This window comes from Petromyzon marinus, chromosome 2 (assembly GCF_048934315.1).
Source record: "Petromyzon marinus isolate PM22_M1 ecotype Great Lakes invasive population chromosome 2, UKy_Petmar_22M1.pri1.0, whole genome shotgun sequence".
NCBI classification, from domain to species: Eukaryota; Metazoa; Chordata; class Hyperoartia; order Petromyzontiformes; family Petromyzontidae; genus Petromyzon; species Petromyzon marinus.
Window position 1 is genome coordinate 6,287,801 of NC_133668.1, and position 15,889 is coordinate 6,303,689.

At 45.6% G+C, this 15,889-nt stretch overlaps 1 protein-coding gene across 6 annotated transcripts in view; it reads left to right on the top strand.

The window, feature by feature from the left end:
• The window catches only part of LOC116948869 (dual specificity calcium/calmodulin-dependent 3',5'-cyclic nucleotide phosphodiesterase 1A-like), a 173,163-nt gene that overhangs the window by 95,945 nt on the left and 61,329 nt on the right, over positions 1-15,889 (top strand). For 4 of the 6 annotated variants that reach the window (XM_032966060.2, XM_032966084.2, XM_032966066.2 and 1 more), the window contains one exon: positions 3,027-3,053. The exons of the other annotated variants lie outside the window; for them this stretch is intronic. In XM_032966060.2, the coding sequence (XP_032821951.2) occupies positions 3,027-3,053 (27 nt within the window). The remainder of the gene's footprint in view (positions 1-3,026; positions 3,054-15,889) is intronic. 6 annotated transcript variants of the gene reach the window in all.

The window sequence follows — 15,889 nt, forward strand, 5'->3', positions numbered from 1 at the left end:
TGGTGGACCAAGGAGAAAGGGAATTCCACAACCGCGGAGCCTGGCCGCAATATCCTCTGTCTCCCAGAGAACAAAGTCTGCTGTCTGGAATAATGAACAGACCAGAATCAACAGACCTAAGTTTTCGCAGTCGAATATGAAACTTAAGCGGAACGGTAAGATATTCACCGTGTGTATGTGTACATGTGCACCTCGCTGCACATGAAGACCCACAGACTCCGTGATGCTAACGAAGCAAGGTGACATCACGGGGTGGTGCATTTATGGTTATTGCCAGTCGACGGAGACTAATGCGTCTTGCAGTAATGATGTAATAACGTACGTGTACAGTACACACGTTTGCCAATCCACTGCTGGATGAGGGCCTCCCCATGCCATGAAGGTCCACTGAGGTTATTTGGTCCAACTTCACGTTGGCCAGTGCGGGTTGTGAAGTCGGGGAGCATATAAATACTGTACAACAATGGAAATTGCAACACTGCCCTATGCTGCCCCCACATACGTAGCTCAGTGTAAATAAATTAAGTGTGTTTTGTCTCTCTCTCAAATGTAGCAATCTCTGGAAGAACGCAATCAAACCAGGTAGGGTGTTGACTGTTATGTTATCCGACTCTCTGTGTTGTATTGCATTAAATTTCTAAGTTTACTAGATTTGTTTTCTCATTCATTTGTGCCTGATGATGATTGCTTCTGTTGCAATCAAAACGTCGTATGCTATTATTTAATTTATTATTTTCTCTTTCTACGTGACTTTACCGAAAGGACCAAAGAGTAATCCCCCATACAGCTTTATAGACTCAGGATAAAAGCTGTTAGCGAGCACCAAAAGGGGCCGGCATGGTGCACGAGAGGGTATGTAAGAAGCACTACACCGGGCCGTCTTTGTCTCCCTGGTACTGATGTTTGCACACCATACCATGTGCAATTTGAATGCTGAGTTGACGTAAGGGAAGTCCAGTACAGGTTCAGACAGCACTTGTCACTGTGTTAGTCATGGTCGGGAATAGAACACGAACCGTGTTCGTGAACATGAGGCAGATTTGAAACACGGTAGGACCAATAATTCTGCCATGGCTGATCATTATACTGGTAGGAACGAAGTTGTAAACTGAGTGTACCAGCCTGCAATAGATGAATGTGTCCGTCCGTCCGTCCCCTTTCAATACTTTAACGAAGTGAAATCTCGTGCTGTTGGGTGTAAAATCAGCAATAGACAGCGCAGAGACTTGTCCTACCAGCCCACCCTGCAGGGACCTGTTTTTAATGCGGCTGGCTCACACAACATGTATTTCTCTAAGACGATGGTACTTTGCAAGCCTACTGGCTATCAACAAAGATTTGGATGGTGATAAGCTCAGCAATCATTGGAAATGTGTCATCAACCACTTTGGGGTCATGACTTGATTTGTGTTTTCTTGTCAACCTCCACCGTCAGCAGTTTGGGTGTGTGGAGCGAGCCGCAATTGATTTCCTGGCGGCCCTTTGATTGGTGTAGACCTACTGCCGGTGTCGGGGTTTTCCCCTACATTAACATAAGCTGCCCCGCCCATGCTGCTTACACACTTAGGCGACGCCCATCTCTAAACCTTTAAAAACAGTTTGCCTTTAGAGGCTAACCCCCCTTTTCCTGATGACGACCGTTTGTGCTGCGATCGAAACGTCGTAGTTTTTTGTTGTTATTCTTTTTTGTATTTACTGAAAGAACCAGAATAAGTCGATATTATAGACTCCCAGTGCGCTCACTCAAGTTAAGAACACTCAGTTCAATAACCATTGCTACAGTCTACATTATAGACTGCCAGTACTCACCAAACTTAATAACCAGGCTACAGTCTACATTATAGATTGCCAGTACACTCACTCCGATTAAGAACCAGGCTACAGTCTACATTAGTGGTTTTTGTTTTTTTATTTTAATTTTATTTTATTAACTTTATTGTTTATTATTATTTTTACATCTACGTGACTTTACCGAAAGAATCAAAGAATACGGATACGCAGTGTAGTGCGTTAACATCACCGCTCTCCACGACACACACAACCCACATTACACACGCACCACATATGTATATTACACACATCCATAGTAATATGCACACAACACACAGACACATTACAAATGCATACCCACTCACATACAAAACACACATCACACATCATCACACACTGCGCCCTCGCCATACATATACACACCACCCACGCACACATTCGCACAAACATACACACACGTACACCACCGACAAAGTGACCCCGTATAGCCTTAACAGACTGATGGGGCAAGTGCTGTTAACGAGCACCTGTGAAGGCCAGCACGGCACACGAGGAGATGGGTGGCCAAACACAATGCCCGGCTGCCTTTATCTCCCGAATAGCGATGTTTACACACTGCACCAGGTACTCATTTGAGACTGAGTCGACCAAGGGGAGGCCCAGGACTGGTTCAGATAATCGTCACTGGTGTTAGTGGCCATGAGCGAGAATCGAACCCAGGTCGCCGGGTTTGTAGTGCGGCGTGCCAATGGCTGCACAAAGATCCACCATATAGCCTAACTGTTGGGGCACATGCACGCATACGCACGCTTGCCCGGGTTCGCATGTGAGCACTTGCTCACACAAACACACACTGACGAGCGGCAATGCTACGTGCTTGCATGCAAACATGCAGAATGTAGCCATTGTCTTTTGTGTGTGCAATGCCTATACAGTACTCCAGCACTATTGAGGTGGGGTGAAGTATTCCACCAAAATGTGCCCTAGACTTATACAAATTTGACAGGCTATAGCAGGTAGGCGTGTTGGCTCTTCGGCTGATCTGTGCGATATCTTCGAGTGTGTATAATCGCTTTCTTTAATCCCATGCAAAAAATAATAAGAATACATTTGCCAAACATCATTGTACAAGACCTTGGTAGTTTGAGTCCTGAGACTCAGTGAGGCCTTTTTTGATAAAAGATAGAAAATCGTGTGTATGGTATTAATGGTTAAACTGTTGTGCATATGTGACACCTTGTCTGGTTTATTTGCAGGAGGAAGCACAAGAATGCAGCTCAAAGGTAAAAGGGTGTCTGCATGATGTGGCCCGTGCATTTGCAACCCATGAAGCAAATGCACATGGGCTATATTCTGTGATAAGTGATTAAAAAAAACATGTTATTGTATTTGAACATCTTGGTTCGTAAATGAGTATTATTTTTAATCATCGGTATATGCCCCCCCGCCGTCTATGTCCGTACAAGCGCACGAATAATATACCGCTGTCACGGTGTGTGTGCTCACCTGTTCTCCGCTGCTTTGCCTGCATTGTTGCTTCACTTACGTGCGTCGACCAGAGAGGTCCGTATCATTGAATTCACCAGGTGCGAGTCCGTTGAGACTTAAATTTTGTTGTAATGGGGACTCGCATAATCGTATGGGCGGGCACTTTTGATATTCAAATAAAACATGTATGCTTTGGCACCGTCACAAATTGACCTAAGCCGAGAATGACAGCAGCGGGCACGCTTGGCTAATTTCCTTTAGAAGCTGCTAAAGGAAGCACCGTTATCAAGGTACAACAACCGTTGTCACGGTGCAGGACCCTTTAATATGTTGGCATTCGCGACCAATGTTATCCATAATAAAGTTTTATTTCGGGTTAGATCGCGTAAATATAAATGTGTCATTAAACCCGCCACCACCCGACAATAGTAAATGTGGATTTGCTCTCCAACACGCCGGTGTGCTGACGTCGTCACTTAACGGCACGTTTTGTTTGAAAGTACCCGTGTGAAGGGAATTTGCCAAACATCCTAAAAGCAGGACTCTCTTGAAAAGAAGTCTTGAGACTCGGTGAAGTGTTCTTTAAAAAAAATTACGTTATATTGAAAAATAAGAATAGGTTTTACCCTTTCTTCCAATAAAACAGATGTTAACATGTTCAAACACCAAATAGACACCTTTTGCAAGGAATGAAGTCTGCATTAACTACACATACTTGTGGTGAACATGCAAACGAATATGCTCTGATCAATATAATTAATGTATCCATTGCCTTTGAAACGGATTGGCCTACACCAGAGATAGCCTCCGTTGTGGCCTGAAAAAAGGCCCCATGATACTGCACGTTATATATTGTTATACATTTATAAGACACCCTTAAGCAGTGCATCCCAGAGCACCGTGTTACATTGTTACACTTTTATAACCTGATGGCAATTTTATCTCTGCGTAGTTTGATATCAGCACAATGTGCTACTGCAGTTGCTAGTGGCCTCTTCGGTGGTATTTATTTGCATTTGAACATTTCATTAGAGCATAAAATAAATACCCGTGGTTAACAACAGTTATTGCTCATATGTCCGATTGTATAGTGTTTCCGAACTGTATGTTAATTCAATAAGTACATGCTTCAGTGGATTTTTTTTATTGTAATCTTACTTTTTTAAGTGTTTTGTCTGTACACATCATGCTTATCTTGTTGCGTTGTTCAGCATCATGAACACAATCAAAACACAAATCCAAAATGTTTTAGGATTCTATAATTCACATTGTGCCGAAGTGTGGCGATGTGTAGGAATCAGTACGTAATTACACAACCCACGTTGTAGTTAGCAGCAAGCGTTGCGTGGCATAGTTGATTTGAAGTGATTTCGTGCTTTTGTCAGCACGATTGCCAATTTATTTAATTGCTGTGAGTGTTGGTTGTGTGCGAACGTGCTACCAGAAAACATTTCACCCACTGCTTTTCGACAGAAATGGTCAAAGCAGTAGGAATAGCGATAATTGTCGGTGAAACTCCGCTTCTGCTGACAGATTAATTAACCTTATTTTCCAATTATTTCTGGCATGTACCAGGGCTCAATTTGGTTAGGACTGCTCTGAAACTATTTCCCTGTTCAACTCCGCCTGTCTGCAACCCCCTTCCCCAAATGTCCAGGTGGGATAGAGTAAGGGGAGACAGGGGGATCATTTCCCTCCGGTCGCACTTCACTACACACACAAAGTGCTTGCCACAAGTGAACCACGACACCTCGCTGATCTCGTCAAGGAGCTTAAACCATCACACAAACTCCGGTCATCCTCGCAGCAGCGGGTTTTGGCTCGCGATCGGACAAAGACGGTCACCGCATCGCACACTTTCAGATGCGCTTCTGCGGCCGTCTGGAACGCTCTTAGTTAACTCCCTCGCCTGGTATACAGGAGGTCGTGGGTGTCATCCTGATCCTGACGTCAATATATTTGGAGTTCGCATGTTCTCCCTGTGGTCGCATAGATGTTTCTCCAGGTCCTCCAGGTTCTCCCTCCACATTTAGAAACATGCGTTGAGGGTATTTGGCTGCTATAAATGTCCACATTATACTTTAAGTCAGTGGGCCTTACCTGGTAAAATAAAATAGTTTATATATATATTAGGAAGCCATCGGAGCCATAGATTGAAAACTGATTTTCGTGTTTCGTTTGTTGTCCTTCCGCCACACCTCCGATCAGGGCGGTTAGCTATGTACGGTGCGAAAGAAGTTCAACATACATAGACGATGATAGAAATGCTAATGATTTTGTTTGGGCAGTGCTCCAGAAGTGGGAGTATCTCAGAGCGATTTACTCGCAATAAGTAACTTCCGTCACATCTCATCTCAAACATTTTTTTAAGGCAGCTGACTCAGCAGCTGACCTGCGAGCAGGCACATTAGTTCTCCAGTAGGGGCCGATCATTTTCTATGTGTAGTGGGTTCAATTGAGGCGCACACTCAACTTGGAGGCTACACTATTAACGCATGACAACCAACGTGAACATTATGTACAGGGTGCTGACCACCGTTCCTAATCTCACTAATACTCGGGGAGTACTACACAGCGTGACCAGGGCAGGTGACGGGTTGCCTGGTCACGGACGACGATCGGAGACTCGAGGACCGCTGATGGCGTCTTTAGCCCAGGGTTGAACAGCCCAGCTCTCTGTTCGCACCCCGCTGAAAAATCCCGTGGAGTGGCCGGCTCCGTCCCAGGCCACGCCACCCTTCTCGATCCTTCGGGAAGATACGGGCCCCCAACCACGTGACCCCCAAGCTCTCCCCTGGGGCTCCTAGTCCCCCTTTGTCTGGTCACGTGTTCTGTTGGGTTCACGCAGAGTGTCACGGCCTGACATAACCTCCGTGACACCCGCCTACAACACCCATACCGAGCCAACACAGTAGTGACGTCATATGTCCCAACGCTCGCTCAGTCTCGACACAATAGTGACGTCGTATGTCACTACATATGGGTAATCCAAATTTGAGTAATTCAAATCATCATCATTATTATCATCTGCATGCCTCAGGAGCAGCAGTAGTATAATGTTTCCCCTGCATTTGAAGAAGCACTGTTACTTGGTGTTTACAGCAGGCATTGAAGATGCACCATGTAGTATTTTTTTTTTTGGAAACGGCTGGCCGATGCTATTCAGGGATTGCTTTGGTTGGAATTCGTTTCATGCGTGGTGTAATGTGTGCACCTTTGTATATTTCTATACCGGAAGAATAACGTAATGCACCTCTGGTCATTTTCTGCTGCCCTTGCACGAGCTTATCTAAAGTGCCACCAAATGCACAGCTGCACTGGCAGTTTCTGCTCTGCATATTGCGTGGAGGCTGTCACTGGATGGCCGTCTCTCTCTCTCTCTCTGTTTCAGCTGCGCTCGCTTATAGCAATGACGCTGCATCCATCAAAGCCCTGCCCCCCCAAGAACACGCTGCCGAGCATGGATTTGGACGCGCGTTGATGAGTGCCTGCACGGAGGATTGCTAGATCCCGGAGCAATATTCGTCTCGCGATTTTACGAGACGGCATGTGCACGACTGCCATTACGACGAGCATTCTTCTCATCAAGCCATCCGTCTGGAATGATGGCAATTTCGCCGTGTGATAGTGTTACAGTTGAAGCTCCTTTTGAATTTTTTGTTTTGCTGCCCGTCAGATCAATTTGGCTGAGTATACTAGAACCCCTGTGACGAATTATTCTACAGTTTCCACGTGCGTAGACACCAACAATAAGAACTTTATTTTTGTTATTTAAAGCTTTCGTGACTGCAGGGATTCATATTCTCGGTTCTTTCGGTAAAGTCACGTAGGAGGGAAACAATAAAATAATAAAAATATAAAACAATAAAATTATCACGACGTTTCGACTGCAACACAAGCAATCATCATCAGGTGTTAAAACCACAGCAAGAAAATTTGAAAAAAAGTGGCGGTTATTTTTAACGTTAGCCACTTTAACGTTAGCCACTTTTTAATTTTCTTGCTGTGGTTTTCACACCTGATGATGAATGCTTGTGTTGCCGTCGAAACGTCGTGAGAATTTTTTTTTATATTTGTATTATTTTATTGTTTCCCTTCTACGTGACTTTACCGAAAGAACCAAGAATAATAACTTTACTTCCACTGTCATTACCATCACCGGGCACAACTGCAATCTCCAGCTAAACGTTGTATATAATTGTCACATTTTCGCTTGCTTTTTACTTCAACGCTTTTTCCGGGAAACAATATCAATGGCGAAGTTTTGTGCGGGTGGCAGCTTGATTTGTTTGGCTGTGTTGGGTGGTGGAGGGTGCATAGCTCTCACTGTTATTACATAACTATACGAGCTAACCCAAACATAAATTTTTGAATCACCAGCTCATCACTCAGCCAGCTGTGTTGGTTCGTCTCGCGACCGCGTACAGGTGAGCTGGTTATCGACCAGGAAGATCGCTAATTGACTCTATAATGGCCTTGGACAGGTCGGCGTGTCGAGCCAGTGTTGTCTGATACACTAGTGGGCGTGCGAGTCTGTGTGCGTACTTGCGTTTGCCCGACTGAGCGTTTAATGATCGGCAGTGCAACGGTTAACACACTTCGCTACGAACCTAGCCACCCGAGTTTGATTTCCGCTGAAGGCCAACATCAGCAATAATTATCTGCATCGGTTTTGTGCCTCATCTAGGTCGATTCAGCCTCAAATGAGTACCTGGTGCGTTGTGTGTAAAACATCTGGGGAGACAAAGGCGGCCGGGCGTGGTGCTGGCCACCCACCCCCTCGTGTGCCGTGCCAACCTTCATAGGTGCCCGCTAACAGCACGTGTCCCTACAGTCTGTTAAGTTTATACGAGCGATCTTTGTGGCGTTTGCCTGACTATGCGTTAATGACGAAATACATTATAAATCAGAAATTTCCCTTCCTTTCTATGTTTGCGTAGTGACTGCAATGCAAATACAATGATATGCACGAGTGTTATTATTGTTTTATTATATTTTGTATTGTCTTCAGCCAATAAATAATGTTTTATTTAACATGATTATCTCAATGGGATGCATTATTTAGTAATAATGTCACAACATAGATGAGGGTAGCAGTAGTTAAGTACGGGCTGTTTTTAATTGCAATAATTTGGTCGCAACTATATATTTAAACAAAATTTGGGTTGCACGTTTACATTCTGGTTGAGTGCCTCCCTACACTGTGAAATTTGTGGGCCTTATTTGACCATACTTCACCACGCGGGGAATTTGTGTTGGTGAACGCGGGGTGCATAGGCGTTGGGTCATACGACAGAGCTACAAAGGATTGTGCTGCATTGCCCTCTGCAGGCAATCATAACCGCGCAGCAGCCGACAACACCTGACTTGCGCATGGTTGGTCGCCCATGTAGGGATTCTACAGACTCGATCTTGTTTCATGCTCGAGGTATGACGAGATCGGGCACATCCTGAGTGAACTGGGCACCGCGGTGGAAAGATGGGAACTATCTCGCCTGGTATATGGCAGGTAGTGGGTTTGACCCCGACCCTGACCCATGTATATTTGGAGTTTGCATGTTCTCTCTGTGGTTGCGTGGATTTTTATGCGGGTCCTCTGGTTTTCCCTCCACATTTAGAAACATGCGTTTAGAATATTTGATTGCTATACATTTACACATTATGCTGTAAGTCAGTGGGCCTTACCTGGTAAAATAAAATAGTTTATATAATACGCCACTTCGTTGCGCTAACATTTGTGGCCAGGTCGCTTCTGAAAAAGAGCTACATAGCTCAGTGGGGCCTTACCAGGCAAAATAAAATAAAACGTTTTAGCTGTTTCAGTTTATATTTGGTCAGAGGTAAAACAATAGGATTCTTTCTAAGTTTGAGAAGTGTGCTGCTGCTGCTGCTGCTGCTTCACATGCAGATGGCACGCTCGCCTTAGTAAAAAAAAGTAAAAAAAATCACCAACGTGAGCGATGACTGTGTTGGGCTTTGCCCTGGCACCCGCACAGCAGCTTGTAACACCGCAAGTGGGCCGGGGTCACGGGTGTGTGTCGGTATGACGCACGGCGCCCCCGCGGCGGTGTCTGTCCCGCGCCGCGGGCCTCCGTAAACACTTTAGCGGGCTCCGGGCGAAGGAAAAGTAAATGATTATCTCGGGGAGTCCATCTGTCATTCACCCTCCGCGGTTGCTGGGGAACACGCGGAATAATGCCACGCGCAGCCTCTTATCATCTTTCGGCACCTGACAGGGAGGCGCGTCGCACTCCGTTGCCTTTGGCGACTGCCTGCGCTCATTGTGTTGTCTCAGAACAGCGAAATCTATTAGAAGTGGGTGGGTGGGTGGGTGACCCAGAAGGGTAATAACTCTGTCGGCCGAGTATTGCTGACAACCTGGGTACAAATCGGGGGTGTCGGTCACCCGTGATTCAACAGCGTCAGTCACAGTCAATCCGCTGCTGGATGAAAGGTCTCCCCCACACTGCAGCCCTCTCCAATGACCCTGCGATGTAATAGTCCACCGAGCATTTGTACACTCCCATTTCCACGGTGGTCATTCTCTCGACCGGGGTTCCTTTCCTTGGCTGCCACTCTGTCAATATCCCTAACTGTCGGCTATCATCGCTACTGTGTCACGTGTCCTGCTCAAGCCCACTAATTTCCCTTAACAATTCTAATGTTATGCTTCACCTATGTTTTACAATCCACGAGTTCCTCTACACGACAGTGCTCCTCGGTTTAGAAAAGGGGGGTGATTGGGCTCGCTCCCACACCGAGTGGGGTCCACGAGCAAGATATTTATATATTTTTTTTATATGGGAAGGGATGTTGTTGAGTTTTTTTCTCATGGGATGTGCATCTTCTTGCACAGAAGTTGTTTTCGTGTCGCTAAATGTTTCCTCTTGAAGAAACATGTTCGCAATTTTAACTGGACAAGAGCGTTATAATCCAGCATTAGTTTCCAACGAGACACCAAACTAATTTATGCAAAACTTGCGGGGATCCTGCCATTTCCTCACATTTATTAAGCCGGCTAAATTAGAACTCTGAGAATATTAAACAAAAAAAATACATATCAGCATGACTGCCATTCGACAACACTTTGCTCATGCAAGACGAGTGGGAAAGTGGGCCCACCGAATGTGTGGACCAGGGGTCAGGGATCTCAGAGGTAGCTCTATGAAATGTCCGCTTCTGTGGGCCGTTCTCTAACACGAAGGTTCGCGCTGCTCTGCGAGAGATAGCACCATCAGGATAAAACTGGGGTGGGCTTGGGGGGGGGGAGATATAACAAATAAAACAGATCCATAATAGAGGGGGTTTTTTTGGGTTAAAACCCGCCACCACCCGACACAGCCAGATTGTAAATGCTGTGGCTTGGCTCTGCAACACACCGGTGTGCTGTACTAGTGTCGTGCTTAAAGACATACACAGTACGTGAGTTGAGGCGAGTCTTTTATTTACACTTCCCTTACGGGACGGGTTCTAGAATTGGTGTAAACGTAACTACCCCTGTTGAACACTGTGTAACACTTTGTAACAATATGTAACACTACGTAACCCCGATACACACGAGGCTATTGAAGATCCCAACCCGACGACGTGACCCGACCCACCCCGTGTTACCCACAATGACGACCCTTTACCGTATCCACGCTGTCCTTTTATCCCCCTAGCGGGGCCTTCCCCCCGCCGTCTGGCTACGCCCTCCTTCTGGCACTCCGCAGCCGGCTCGCTCCCTTCATTACCCGAATGACGGGATGTGCCGGAGTTTCACTAGGCTCGCTCCCCTGCTTACCCGACTGACGGGATGTTCCGGCATTACACTAGTGACGCATTGGCCACGTTCTGTTTACGTGATGGCGGGTTTTAACGACACATTTATATATTTACGCGATGTAACCCAAAGCACCTCTTATGAATGATATTGGTCGCGAAAGCCTACGTATTAAACTAAATAAAACAGATATTTGTATCAGTCTTAACGAAGTACACGATGACACCTGTGGTCACAATAGGCATCATTGACATTCGGCGAGGCGTTTAAAATGAGCTCGAGAGATTGCAAGCGTGAACATTGGCCTCAAGGTGGCTTTCCAAATGGTGTAGTGAGTGTTGGCACGAGACGTATTAGGCTCACCGCTGTGAACCGGCTGCTCATTCGCCGTGTGTACGGGAAGGCAGCCAAGGATGGGGCGGTCACGTGCCCCCGCCCACTCATCGCTCCTTTGCCACAGACAGCCGCAGTGACGAGATGTTAACTGCCTCGCCTGGCATACAGGAGATCGTGGGTTCGATCCCGACCCTCAGGCCTGCTGTATATTTAGAGTTTGCACGTTCTCTTCTGTGGTCACCGTGGCTTTTTGTCCGGGTCCTCAGGTTTTTTTCCTCCACATTTAGATTATTTGGCTGCTATAAATTCCACGTGATAAGCCACTTCGTTGAGCTATCGTTTGTGGCGGCCAGGTCGCTTCTTAAAAAAGAGCTATATAGCTCAGTGGGCCTTACCTGGTAAAATTTAAAAAATAATAGTTTAAAAATAGTTTCGTTTAAGGTGTCCTCGGCTCACACCACAGGGTGGTTCTCCGCCGTCGGTGATTCCCGAGTGTTGGAGCACAAGGTGCGCGCACAATTACGCTGTGCCCCTCGGCTACGTGACAACGTGTCCCGCACTTTCTAACTTGCCTCACCAACTTCAAAACTGTGCCCGCATGCATCTTCGGCGAACAGCCAATTGGAAGTAGCCCTCTGATATGTTTAAAACTAAACTGTAAACTAGTTTTACATTTACAACATGGGACCTCCTTTGCCAGACTAACACCTTTTGAGACGAGGCTCAAAAGAAAGCTGTCTCTGGTGTGGACCAATCAGTTTCAAGGACAATGCATATATTATCAGAGTGTGTTTTTTGTTTGCATTCTGACCACAAGCATTGTGGTTAATGCAGACATGATTCCTTGTAAAAAGGTTTCAGTTTGGTGTTTTAACATATTAACACCTGTTTTGTTGCCAGAAAAAGGGGAAAAACCTATTATCATATGTTGGTACTGGCAATGATGTAGATGCTCACCCCGAGCTCTCATTACTCTGATAGTGGCATTGTCTTTGGGCTGTACGCCTTTTGGTGTCTTCTGGTCTAACACCGTTTGAGACGAGGCTCAAAAGAAAGCTGTCTCTGGTGTGGACCAATCAGTTTCAAGGACAATGAATATATTATCAGAGGTTTTTTTTTTAATTCTGAGCACAAGCATTGTGGTTAATGCAGACATGATTCCTTGTAAAAGGTTTCAGTTTTGTTGCCAGAAAAAAAAGGGGAAAACCCCTATTATTACATTTTGGTACTGGCAAAGGAGGTCTAATGATGAAGTTTTACATTTGCTTACCAGTTTTTGGTTCCAAGTGCTGGGAGCTTATTTAAGAGCCTGACAATGGAAGAAGTTCTCATAGGTGAGCTGTAGAGAAAAAGTGTGAAAAGCCAAGCAGTGGTGCTGGTTGAAAATGTGTTTCTGTATTCATAATATATAAATACAACAGTAATGGGTGTGGCATGTGTGTATATATAGCGTACTGCATATACCGTATTTGTCAGAAAGCTAAATTTAATTGACATTTCAGGTTATTGGTTCTCTGTCACGGTTAACATAGTAACGTCTGAAACATTTAAACATTATTGGAAAAAACGTTTCAACATTAAATCGCAAGCTGCAATTCATTTCCTTTACGGAACTCGGATTCAGGGAGAGGTCCAGGGTATATTTAGAGAGGCTGCAATGAAACGCAATCACGGAGAAGTAACGCAATCAGGCGCTGATGCTCTTTGCGGGGCTTCGTGAAACGTGCACGATCGCCCCGTGAAGTTTGCTAGAAGACCGTTCTTCGTCTTTAACGAGCCGGCGGTTTATTTTGAAGGACGAAACAGTGAACACATGCCCCTGCTATTATATCCCGAACACGTCTGGCAGTGTGTGTACACCATGCGTGCAAGGAATTTCATACAAGACCTCTGCTTCAAAAGCTCAGCGGATTTGTTGTGTTTTTTTTACGTTGCCTTTCGATCGGGAAATTTAACAAAAATGACAACGTTGCACCGCAGCATGCCAGACTGCAGGCATGGCAACGCGGTGCATTGATTCATCGATTAAAATCAATCCGTGCGCTCGTGGGTACGCGCGTTGAATCTCGCGTGCGCGAGATGCCGAACGTGTTCCGTTTGCGTAAATCGCACGCAAATCATCTGCGCATGCAAATTTCGGTAATTGGGAATATTAATGACAAGAACAAAACCCTCACGCGAGATAAAAAAAAACACAAAACAAACAAAAACGAAGTGAAGATAATCCTCGAATTGAAATTCGACTCCCCGCACCCCCCCCCCCCCCTCTCAAAACAAATGTGTAGCAATTTATCAAATGGCTCTTGGGGACTGTGGCCCGGGGAGGGACTGATAGTGATGAACCGTTACCTGTCGACCTGACATCATATCGGGTCTCAGTGTTATGCAAATACCTTGTCTCTGGAGACAGCGGTTGCCAGGATGATGCGAGATTGTGCGTATTGTTTTTTTCTTTAAGATCCATCAATATTCCTTTCATCCCATCTCCTCCCAGCTTTGAAGCCGAAATAAATTAACAAACCTGAAGTGTCACTCAGGAGGGACAAAATGATTCACAGTGGCTTATCGTAGCAGCGTGCGCGTCAGATGCCTCTGCGGTGTACGAAGCCCTGGCATCGGCGATGACTACAGCTCGATAATGCGGTCGACCACTGCTGCAGGATTTGTCAACACTGCTCAATTTCCCCCGTTGTCCGAATATTATTTAACCCGCCATTCATATATGTATGCATGTATGTTGAACTTCTTTCGCAACGTACGTAGCCAACCGTGCTAATCAGACGTGCGTGATATATATGTGTGTGTGTGTATGTATGCACATATTGTCCACTCGTTTTTATGTGTATACTGTATACGTGTACGGCCCTTTTGTCAATCCACTGCTGGATGAGAGCCTTCCCACACTGTGAGTTGCGGGAGTTATTTTGACTATACTTTACCATATTAGTCAGGGTGGGTTGTGAAGGTGAGGAACAAAGCTTTATGCTGTTCGGTACAAATGTAAGATTGGAGATTTTTTTTCTATATATATAGCTCTGTAGTTGACCTCAAGTTGAGGCAAATGTTTAAAGGACATTATTCTATTTTTTTTTATCCAGTGTAGAAACTGTTTGTGGCTGCAGCCCATTGAGAACTCAAGTTTGGTTAGTTATCAATCACTCAGTCACGACCTCAATCCGATATATGTTTGGCCGGTGTTATGGCTTAGCGGTAGCACATTTGACGCATGTTGCAGAGGTCCACAGTTCAAATCCAGCATTTCGATACTATGGGTGTATTTACCGTGGCCATACTATGCGCCATCTGCTTCAAAGTGGATGTTAAAGATCCCATGTTGTCCTTTGCTAGAGTAGGCCATTGTGTTTGTGGCGTCATGGTTAAAATTTGCCAAATTAGAAAAATGTAACTGCAAATGACTAAATTGGAATATACATCACAATCATCGCCCCCGGCCCCCCGACTGCAAAACACTTGTCAGGTCTACCTGGGTAAACAAAATAATGTAAGAATAACAATGTCCTGTACGTGTATGCAGTGAGTTTATTACGGCTCGCGCTGCTTTTTGACATTGTGCAGTCATTACATTCAGAGCGTGTTCACCACCATCTGGGTCAGCGCTAAGACATTTGAGCGATTGATTTACTAAACGAAACTTTTTATTTACCAGGAAACCCCCACGAGGCTCTTTTTCAGAAGCAACCTGGCCACAAATGGCAGCTCAACGAAGTGGCTTATCACGTGGAAATGTGTCACAGCCAAATACTCGAGACACATGTTTCTAAATTAGCAGGGAAAAAACACTCGAGGACCCAGAGAAAAATCCACACGACCACGGGGAGAACATGCAAACTCCAAATAAACAAGCGTCCTGAATCTGGATTGAAGCTACGATCTCCTGCGGGCCAGGCGAGGTAGTTAACGTCTCACCACTGCGGCGCTCCAATGCGATCGTAATGCAAACAAATATCATCCCAGACAATTTTGCGCAGCCTCAATAATGGCACGGTATTTATTTCCCAAATGAATCCGCCGCCACCTTTTCCTTCCGCCATTTTTGTGCAAACAATGTCTTTAATCATTCGTGGGCGGTATAAATGATTGCATTTGCTGAAACTTTGGTGAACTAATTAATGCACTGTACAGCCATTTGCTCGGCTCTACGTGTGTGTGACCATTCCAGCTTACGATCTCAAAGTGCACCTAGCCTGGCACAAGCGCCGTAGTGGCGCCACTGCCACCTAGTGGCGAATGGCGGCTGTTGGATGCATTCGATCTCAATCTTCACGCCATGTTGGCACTCCCCTCTGTCACGTGGGAGGTGTTGATCAACAAGCACGTGCAGCGGAGTCACGACTCAACCTGCATAGATGTTGATGATGATGATTCAGTGGGCATGAAAACAAGCACCGTGGGAAACCACGTGTCTCTCACCAAGGCAGCGATGTGCTCGCTCTTGATTGCCGTGTTCGTTTCGCATGTGCGGATCTGTGAACTCAGGGCACGCTCCCGGACATGCCCATGCAGTACAAGCTT